The sequence below is a fragment of the Diabrotica virgifera genome, chromosome 6 (genome assembly GCF_917563875.1).
Source record: "Diabrotica virgifera virgifera chromosome 6, PGI_DIABVI_V3a".
Classification (NCBI taxonomy): domain Eukaryota; kingdom Metazoa; phylum Arthropoda; class Insecta; order Coleoptera; family Chrysomelidae; genus Diabrotica; species Diabrotica virgifera.
In genome coordinates this window covers 154,156,259-154,167,010 of record NC_065448.1, presented here as the reverse complement: position 1 = coordinate 154,167,010, position 10,752 = coordinate 154,156,259, and the positions used below count along the sequence as shown (strand labels likewise).

Genomic DNA, 10,752 nt, shown 5'->3' with positions numbered 1-10,752 from the left:
CCAATATGGATTCCAGTCAGGTAAATCTACTAAACATGCATTAATAGATTTCACTACCAAAGTTACTCAAACCATCAACGATGGTTCATTCGCCATAGCCACATTTCTGGATGTGCAGAAGGCTTTCGACCAGGTCTGGCACGACGGGCTTGTTCGGAAACTTCTGGACATCGGGCTACCATTGCAATTTACCAAAATTGTACACTCCTACCTCCACAACCGTACTGTCAGAGTTAAAATAGGCGATCAAAAGTCCACCCCCTTCACTCCACAAGCTGGAGTTCCCCAGGGTTCAGTCCTAGCGCCGCTGTTGTACATCATCTACAACAGCGACATCACTAACCAAAATATCCCAGGTACTCGGCTGTTTCTCTATGCAGACGACACGACTTTGCTCTCAACCAGAGATGGGCATCGACACGTCGACTTTAATTGTCGACACAGACGTGTCGACAATGTCGAGAACGTGTCAACAATGTCGACAATGTCAGCAACGTGTCCATAATGGAAAAAAGTGAGGTTATGTTATGAAATTATTCAGTTGTAAACTTTGAATGTGATCTGATCTGATCAGAATCAAAATGAGTGGCAGAAAACTGAATAAAAACTATGATATATTATCATTCAAAGTATTAAAGATAGAAGGAAAGCACGCGGCTAAATGTTGTGTATGTGGAAATGTGATAAAAAATACAGCTGCAGCAAGATTGCAAAGTCACAGGTAAGAAGAAATATTTTAATTAATTTTAGCTGGATAGCTATAGAGATTTATTCTCTGAAATTGATATTTGTATCGGCTGATAACTAACCCCGTCCCGTACTTTCATTTTAAGAAACGTCTGCAAGTTAGATCGTGGCAATGGTAATCAATCCAATAATCAAATGTCGCATGTTTCGATATACGAAAATACTGGCTCAGACACAGGTTTTACACCTACAGTTAATCCACAAGTGAGTATATAGGACGTATGTTCTACTACATATTTAGCAGGGGCGGATCTAGAAAAAATTTTGGGGGGAACTTTTTGAAATTACATTTATCTATAATATAAAAATGAATCGTAAAATGTGTTCGGAGCCGCATAACTCAACAACGCATGGATCACCATTTCGGTAGTAGTATATTGGAGAAAACATGGCGTCAAAAACCGTATAGCCATCTAACGGCAAGAAGTGAAAATAACGCACTATATATTATTGTAGATTTCTTGATTACTATTTAATTCGAATTCGGAAGGGGACATAAATTGCATCAGTTTTCACCCCAGAATTTGTATTCTGAGGTTTTCACGTTGTTGCATCTCTATATACAGGGTGTCCCATTTAAAAAACACCAAGTTTAGTATTTTACGGCAAAAAACGGATTGGCCTATTGAATTAAGTACAAAACGCTGTATCTATGCCAACTTCTGTATACAGGGTGTCCGTAGATCCGCCCTTCATATTTAGTCACCTTTCTTTTTTAGTTTCTTTTTATTTTGAATTTTAGAATACAACGAACGGTAGTTACGAAGTTATGGAAGATGGTTCGCTAGCTATTGTGACTGGAACTTCACCTGAAAACATGCTAGATGGAATTATAGAAAATTCATTAGATACCGATGCCGCCTTATTGGAATTGGAAGAAAACAATGGTGTAGCAATTCAAGGCACTCATAGTATTGTTGAAAATATGATGTTATCAACTACTGATACTGAGAGTAGTAATTTGACTAACTTAAGTACTCCAACTTCCTCCAGCACAAGCTACACAAGCACGAATAAAAGAAATTTATTCGCTACATCTCAAGCTAGACCAGCCAAAAAATCAAAGAAAATCACCGACCATATGGACATATTACAAGAGTATGAAGAGGAGAAGATAAGCACTGCACTAGCCAAATTTATATTCGGCTGTAACTTACCATTTACTGTGGTAGAATCACCTCTCTTTAAAAATTTTATAAAAACGATCCGTCCTGCTTATTTAGACAAAATTCCTGGCCGGAAAAAACTTTGTACATCGCTTTTAAATAAGTGCTATGAAGACTGTATTGAGATTTCACGTAAAAAAGTGGAAACCGAGTCAGTCATTTTGTGTGACGGTTGGAAAAACTCATCTACTAATTCTAAAACGGTTGTGACAATGTTGCATAGTGCAGACGGAAAAAATGCCTTTCTTGATGCTTGGGATTTAACCACGGAGTCTGAGACTGGAGAAAAACTTGCCGAAATAATAACAGAATCTAAAAAAATTGCAAAAGAAAAATACGATGTAGATGCGTACGGTATAGTTTCGGATAATGCTAGTGCAATGATTAAAATGGGATCCCTCCTCAAGCACAACATGTGGCACTCTACGTGCAGTAGCCACACCGGCAACCTTTTAGCCAAAGACGTGCTGGATAAAAAGTTAGTCGACAATGTGGTCATTGTCCTCAAAGAATTTAAGCAACCAGATTTAGAAAAAATGATAGTTGATAAGGGAGGGCGCAGAATCAAATTGCCGGCCGAAACAAGATGGTGCTCTTACCGAGATTCTTTCGAAAGTCTCCTAGAAAATCTGGTATATATGAAACAAGTAGCCGCTGTAACGAAAAAAAAGATTAAGCCGAAAGTCAAGGAATTAATCTTCAACGATGAATTTGTGGATGAGATTCAACAGAACATAGAAATTTATGAACCCATTTGTAATCTGATCAATGTTTGTCAGAAATCTGACACATCTGTAGCAGATGCCGTTCATCTGTGGCTCAATTTGAATCTGCCAGATAACCTTAAAGAAAAATTGAAACACAGACAACAAATGGCGTTAAACGTGTACGCATTAACTGCGTACTATCTGCATCCGAAATATGAAAATTCCAAGCTTACGTCAGAGCACACTGGTATAATAACTCAGTTCTTACTCAGAAAGTTGTGCAATCAGGGCATAGAAGAATGGGACAAATTTAACACTAAATCGGGTAAGTCTTTCAGACAAAATTATCGCTCTTTTGATTTTTAATATATTAGGTTTACAATTTCAGGAATATTCTCAACACTTTGAGAAAAAGGAGTTGAAAAGCCTCTAGTATTTTGGCGAGTGGTCAAACTGGAATGCCCAATTCTTGCTAAAATGGCTCTCAGACTTCTAAAAATGCCAGCCTCCTCAGCTCAAATCGAGAGACTCTTTTCAAATTGGGGACACATTCACAGTCTGATAAGAAATAGATTAACGTTCACTAATTCCAAGAAATTGGTACATATTTATGTTTCATTAAAGGGAGAGTATCCTGATAAAAATAGTTATGACCTGGACGAGGAAGAAATTGTAGATATGGACGGGGAAAGTACAACTATTTGATGTATTATTGGTTAAATGTTTTCTTTGGTTAAAAATTAGCAAAACCGCAAAATGTTGTAATGTTTTTATTATGCAGTCTCTGCCAAAGCACGAAGAGATTCAACACTGTTTCAGTAATTATTATACTATAATTATTATAATAAAGAGTTAGTAAAATTTAAAAAAAAGTAAACGAAATGTTAGGAAACAAGGTAAGGTTTCAATGTACTGAGATATGTTTGATTGTGGTTTTGAATCTTACCTCGTTTACTGACGTTTAGGTTTACGTTTCTTTTTAATTTTTTTAAACCTTTCTGTAAATGTTACGAGTTTACGAGTAACGATAGAAAATTAAAAATCTATGAAAATTTGTTTTGCTGGTTTTTTCTGGTTTTGCATCTATATGGTAATATTTTAGATTCATTACATTGCATTACTCTATCATGAGGTTTGCACATAATAAATTGTCTCTATATGAATCTATTTAAAATTCATTTACACTTGAAAAACCTGCAATCAAACAATTATGGAATATCCTATGAATTTGACAATCGCAAGTTAATAGTGAGGTTAAAAGTTTCAAAAGTTTGAGATTATTTGGTCTCTTTTGCAACTTGTTGAAACATTAATGCATACTTTTTCAATAAGTCAGCGCAGCCAGATTAACCTAAAATTTCAAATTAGTGCGCACGGAACGTCATTCTGATCGTTTGCTAATTGTCGACATACTCGACATTGTCGACATTGGCAACAACTTTAAATCACTCGACATCGACATGATTGTCGACATGTCGACAATCGAATTGTCGACATGACATTATCGACACCGCCCATCCCTGCTCTCAACTACCTCTCGATACAACCCAAGACTCCTCTTTAGAAGAGCCCAGGCTCTGTTGGACGGCGTCGGCGAATGGTGTTGTAAGTGGAGAGTCACGCTGAACGCGAACAAAACAACAACAATTGTGTTTCGCGCCCCTTCTGTGTCACATAGAATCATTCGCAATGAAGACGACCAATATCCTCTGAGTCTGTTGGGAGAAAGGCTTGTTGTTAGCCCGACTGCGAACTATTTGGGAGTACTGTTTACCAGGACTCTCAACTGGGACGCAGATCTAAAGGCAACTTTAAATAGGGTAAGGAACAGGGCCAGACTTCTCAACGCTCTCTCTGGAAAAATTGAAATCACAAGAAGACTCTCATTCACACTTACAGGACCTTTATTCGACCCGTCATGGAGTACAAATCATGTATCTACTCTCTTTGCTCAAGACAAAAACAAGAGAGGTTGTTGAGGACAGAGCGTAGAGTCTTGCGTAGATGTAACTATGAGCACTGGCGATATCCCTCAAACGAAATCCATAACATCTCGAACACCCCCAAAATCACCGAGAGAATAAACTCTCTGAACAGGAACTTCACAATCAAAGTAATCAACGGCCCCCCTTCCGACACCCAAGAATCTCTCAAATGTTCCTGTTCATCTTCCGGCCACGTACTCCACCGAAAACCCAAACGCAAAAAAATTCATGTACCGTCCGCTCTAATGCAAACATGCATTGACGAACTCCCGGTGGAGTACGAAAACATCCTTGAGGCTACCCCGTTAGCCTACCGTACCCACCTCTAACATTTCCTCTTCCCTACCCCGAACAAGGAGAAGTTGGTTTTTTGCGGTTTCCCAACTTCATTGCACAATTATACCTGTTCGTCCCAAGAAAATAGCCGCAACTATTTTCTCCACTCGAACGCTCACTGTCCACGCTGCGCTCAAAGCCACCTCCTGACCGCCGACGAGGGACGCAGGTTCGCCTGTCGTTGTACAATGGTTTCTAGGGAGACTGGTCGAGAGCAAAGCACGGACAGTACACGTAAATGTCTATGGAACCAACAACAATCCATCAAACTTTCTTCTCTGTTGACTTCTTAGCCTTCTGGACACCACCGTCCGGCATAACCAAGGATCCAAGAACACCAGGACACGGCGCTTGCCCCAGTGTGTTTTTCGGACTGTTTGCTTTTGCTGCCAACACTAAACATTCACCTCAAACCCTGAAGAGGACAAAATCCTAAACGGGGAAGCACATTGAACGCATTTCTTCTGATCATTATCCAGACAAGCAAATCAAACAATGTAGTAGTAGGTCTATACCCATACCGTGGCATTTACGTTTCCACTGGTTTAGTGCTTTTGCAACATATATCTTGAAACATTTCTGAGTACATTAATAATATAATAAATAACTTAAAATAACTTATAAATTTTATTTAATTACACTTCAGTCTTTTTATACACTCCTTCACCACCTCTCTCCATCTCCTTCTGTCCAATGCTAGTTCTTTCCATCTCTCAATGTTACTTTTCTTTAAGTCTTCATACACACTGTCCTTCCATCTTTTCCTTGGCCTGCCTTTCCTCCTCTTTTGTATTGGTCTTCGTGAGAGTACCATTTTTGGCATTCGTTTACTTCCCATTCTCTCGATGTGCCCCAAGTATCGTATTCTCTGTGCTTTGATCGTCGTCGTGATCGTTGGCTCTTGATATAGTTCTTCCAATTCTTTATTGGTTCTTCTTCTCCACTGACCTTCTATTTTCACACCTCCATATATTGCTCTTTGCATTTTTCTCTCCCATCTTTCTAAAAGGTCTGTTTTTGACTTTTTGAGCACCCATGTTTCGCATGAGTATGTTACTGTAGGTCTGATAAAAGTCTTATAAATTCTTATTTTTGTTTTTCTTGATACGTATTTGGATTTCAATAATGTGCGTAATGCTCTATATTTTTTATTTCCTTTAGCTATTCTTGCCTTTATCTCCCCTTCTTCATGACCATTTCATCTGTTTTGGCTCCCAGGTAAATAATTTTTTTGGCTCTTTTGAACGAGTATGTTTTTTCCATCTATTTGTACTATGACGTTATTCTCGTTTTCTTTTTGGGTCTCTCCCATTATCATATACATTGTCTTTTCTTCATTAATTTTAAGTCCGAATTTTTTGGCTTCTATTATTATGTTTTTCATTAACTTTCTAAACTGGCGAATTTACTTTCTTATAAATATTTACAGCGAGATTAACTTGCCAATATATTCGAAGAGTAAGTATTTATTTGACAAAGTAGTAACATAAGTCTTATTTAACGTTAGTAACATGGAGAAATGTGAGTTTATTGGTCGAAAAACTTTATTCATAGAATAAACTATTTGTCGTTGGTGAAACCGGCCACAAGGCTTGTTAAATTTAAATAACTAGTTAATGGCCGGTTTCACCAACGGCAAATAGTAGTTTATTCTATGATTAAAGTTATTCGACCAATAAACTTATATTTCTCCATTTTACTAACGTCGAATAAGACTTATTTTATTGATTTATCAAAAAAATACTTACTCTTTGAGTAAATTGGCAAGTTAATATGGCTATAAATATTTAAAAGAAAGTAAATTCGCCAGTTTAACTTTAAATATTATCAAAATTATATTGAAACAAAACATAAACTTGTCTAATAAATTTTATTAGCTATTCATTAATTTATTTGTTGTTAGTGAAACCGGACCTTAATAGTGTAAAGTTGACAAATAACAACCTGAGTAAAACTATGGTTATCACAATTACGCCACGACTGTTGTTGGTAAATGTATTTATTTGAAAACTAATTAATTCAAAATTCTTTCAAATTATTTGCATATAAAGAATTAGGGATGGGAAAAACCTACCGGTTTTATCGGTACCTAAAACTGGTTTTTTTACTTCGCAATAACCGGTTTTACCGGTTGTTTTTTTGTCCCGGTTATAACCGGTTTTTTCTTTTTAAAGTAAAAACCGGTTATTAGGTTTTTACGGTGATTAGATTAGGTTAGGTATTATTTTGGATCCCAATAATAATTATTATTCTCAAGTAATTATTCCAAACAAAACCATAATTTAAATTTTATTTTATAAATACAGAAGTAAACTGAAAGTGCAAACTCACATCGCTCAGAAAAGGTATTTGTAATCATAATTTTATATAAGAAGTGATCTGGTTGAAGTAGACGCAAACATCATCTTTTTTTCACACTTGACTCTTGACATTGAAAGTGGGTGAATGACTTTTTCTGATTACCAAAAATAATGTTCTGACTATGAATATCGAGTTACCGATTACGAATACGAATGTCCAAGGATTTCCCCACGTTTTCAAAACGATACACCCATACAGGAAGTATTAAATGAGTTAAAATGTATCAATTTTACAAACATACAAACGTCTTAAAAGAAATACATGATAATTTTTTTGATGGTAGTAGAAATAAAAGATAAATTGCATTATCCAATTGATTTTTAAGTAAAATATTTATCTTGATATTATTTTTTTTAAATCCCATTTGAAAGAATTTGGAAAAATTTTTTAGTTGAAATGGTTGGGTTAAATTGTATATTATGTATATATTAATCTTACGCTATATTATATTTAATAATAATCAATAAATATATAATAATAATAAAATAATAAATAAATATAATAATTAGAAATATAATAAAATGGTTTTATTAAAAATTGTGTTTTATTTATATTGATATTGATGTTTGCATTAAAAAAACCGACAACCGGTTTTTGGAAAAACCGGTTTTTTGGCCGGTTATAACCGCCAGGTTAAACCGTAAGCAAAAAAACGGTATAACCGAAAACCGGTGTTTTGTCAAAAACCGCCATCCCTATAAAGAATATTTAGTCGGACAATAAACATTGAAGGCACCACGGGTATTATGGGTAATAACGCTTTAGGTCAACGTATATCCCTAGGGCCACAGGCCCGAGATATACACCATTAACCTCAAGCGTCATTATCATTATAATACCCTTGGTACCTTCATAAATATAATTCGAAATTATATCGTTCATTAGCCGATGAAGACGTTCTAGATTCTAGACTCTAGGCTAGCTAAATTATCTGAGAAGAAGTGATTAAAATATCATAAAAATAATGTTTTACTACGGCAGGGTTAAGCTCACAGTAAAAATCGAGCAATGAAACAGATAAAGAGGTTAAAAAGACACTAGAGTTTCCATCCAGTCATTACTTAATCAAATTACCAATGTCAAAATTATTTTTAAAAGCTGACTCGAGTAATGGATTAAATAAACGAGTTGAAAACCACGCAGGTTACATTTCAGCTAATAATTGTATTACCTACGTGAAAATTGTTTTTAAATGCGTTTTTGTGAAGTTTGCGAAAATCTGTATAGAGAAAATTGTATGATGCAATGTTAAAAGCTCCTTGGGCATTGAAATTTTTACTACTTCGTTCAACAGATGGCTTTCTTAAAAATACTTTCTTTTTAAAATAAGATCTTCTAAATTAAAAAATGTTCAATAACAAAAAGCTACTGCAAATGAAATCCGAAAATAAGTATTGTTTTTACTTCGAATTGACTTTTTATTTTTAAATAAGAACACTTATATTAATTTAAATAAAAATACTTACTTCATATTATTTAATTTACAACATTAAATTTACAAAAACAATAAACGCTTAACACTTACTTTATTAGAAATATTAAGACAAGTATCTAATTTGTATTATACGTTACAAAATTATCTATTTAGAAATAGTTTCAAAAATAGCGCCAAAACATACGTTCGAAATGACTACCCGGTCGCGGTTTTATTAAAGAAAAACTGTCTCTATAGTCCTGTCGCCAGGGGGAGGGGGTACAACGGCCTCCTTAATTCAGATGGACCAACCCAAGTCTTTTTAATGTATTTTGACCTGTAGAACACGAATTTTTTGGGTAACAGTTGATCCGGATGTCGATAAGTTTGTTATAAACAAAGAACTTGAGGAATCACATAACATCGATTTTTCGCAAAACAAAACATTTTTTTTGTATTTTGGGGTCATTCTAAGCAATAAATGTTTTTACAAGTTTTTTCGTAGGATGCATAGTTTTCGACATAAACGCGGTTAAACTTTCAAACAATCGAAAAATTGCAATTTTTGAACCCGAATAACTTTTGATCAAAACATAAAATAGCCATTCTGCCTACCGCATTTGAAAGTTCAAGTCAAATTCTATCGGGTTTAGTTATTTTCATTGCTAAAAATTAATTTTTTTATTATTAAATAAAGCTATAAACACATGGTGCTTGAGTGATGTTTTCAATGATCTCCCATTTAAAATCGAACGAGTATGTAGAGTAGTTACAAGTATACGCGAGGCTATTTCTACGTAGAATGCGTTAAAACGCACGTATTGGACACGAGAAACACTATGTGTTTATAGCTTTGTTTAACAATAAAAAAAAATAATTTTTAGCAATGAAAATAATCAAACCTGATAGAATTTGACTTGAGCTTTCAAAGCAGAATTGCTATTTTATTTTTTAATCAAAAGTTATTCGGGTTCAAAAATTGCAATATTTCGATTTTTTGAAAGTTTAACCGCGTTTATGTGGAAAACTATGCATCCTACGAAAGAATTTGTAAACACATGTTTTGCTTAGAATGACCCCAAAAATGCAAAAAAATGTTTTGTTTTGCGAAAAATCAATGGTATATGATTCCTCAAGTTCTTTGTTTATAACAATCTTATCGACATCTGAATCAACTGTTATCCAAAAAATTCGTGTTCTACGGGTCAAAGTACATAAAAAAACTTGGGTAAGTCCATCTGAATTAAGGAGGCCGTTGTACTCCCCCCTGGCGACAGGACTACTAATATCAAATCGTTTCTTATTTATACTAACATAAATACTTCTCTAATTTTCATAGAACAAACAAACTTTTTCTATTAAAATCGACGGGTTAAGAATGAAAACAATTTTACGTAATACATCAAAACAGGTATAAATCGAATTCTCCAGTAAAATCTAAAAAGGGTCTATAAGGAATGTTTACATCATAAATCAAACAGGTTATAAAGTTTGTTTACATAAAATTACAAAAAATAGGCCGGAATCTTCGGTGGTCAATCGGGTCTAGGAGCTTCACAGCATTATATAGCTTAAAAACAATTGTGTGTAGTAAGATGTGGTGGAATTTATAAAACTTGGTATGTTTGTTGATGAATAACTTCTTCGTAGAATGGTGGTTTTATGTTTTTACTTTCGGTATAAAAGGTTTAGAAACGACAAAAAATATGTTATTTCGGACAGAATTGTTCTTGTTGGAATTCGCTGAGAATGAATATGACTGGTTCAATGCTTTCAGAAAACTACGACACAAACGTTATCTCGTCTTAAATGAGAAACCTCAAGAATATGATGAAGCAGAATATTCACACTAATAAAATCATGCCACAAAAAACCCCTCAATTTTATTTCTCGAGAGAGAGAGAGAACTGACCGGGTAGAGACTGTTAAGAGGACTACCTATACCAACAGTAGCTTCTCAATGACAAAATTACAAAAAAAAAGCAATATACCTAATATAAATGTGTAATATGTTCTGTTTTATCGCTTTTTATTAT

The 10,752-nt window shown here is 34.7% G+C and overlaps 1 protein-coding gene across 1 annotated transcript; it reads left to right on the top strand.

Annotated features, from left to right (window-relative positions):
• Window positions 1-581: 581 nt before the first annotated feature.
• LOC126886219 (uncharacterized) lies at window positions 582-3,325 on the top strand. Its single transcript, XM_050653081.1, has 4 exons — window positions 582-721; window positions 834-951; window positions 1,490-2,945; window positions 3,030-3,325. The coding sequence occupies exons 1-4, from the start codon at window positions 582-584 to the stop codon at window positions 3,323-3,325; spliced, it is 2,010 nt and encodes a 669-aa protein (XP_050509038.1).
• The last annotated feature ends 7,427 nt before the right edge of the window (window positions 3,326-10,752 follow it).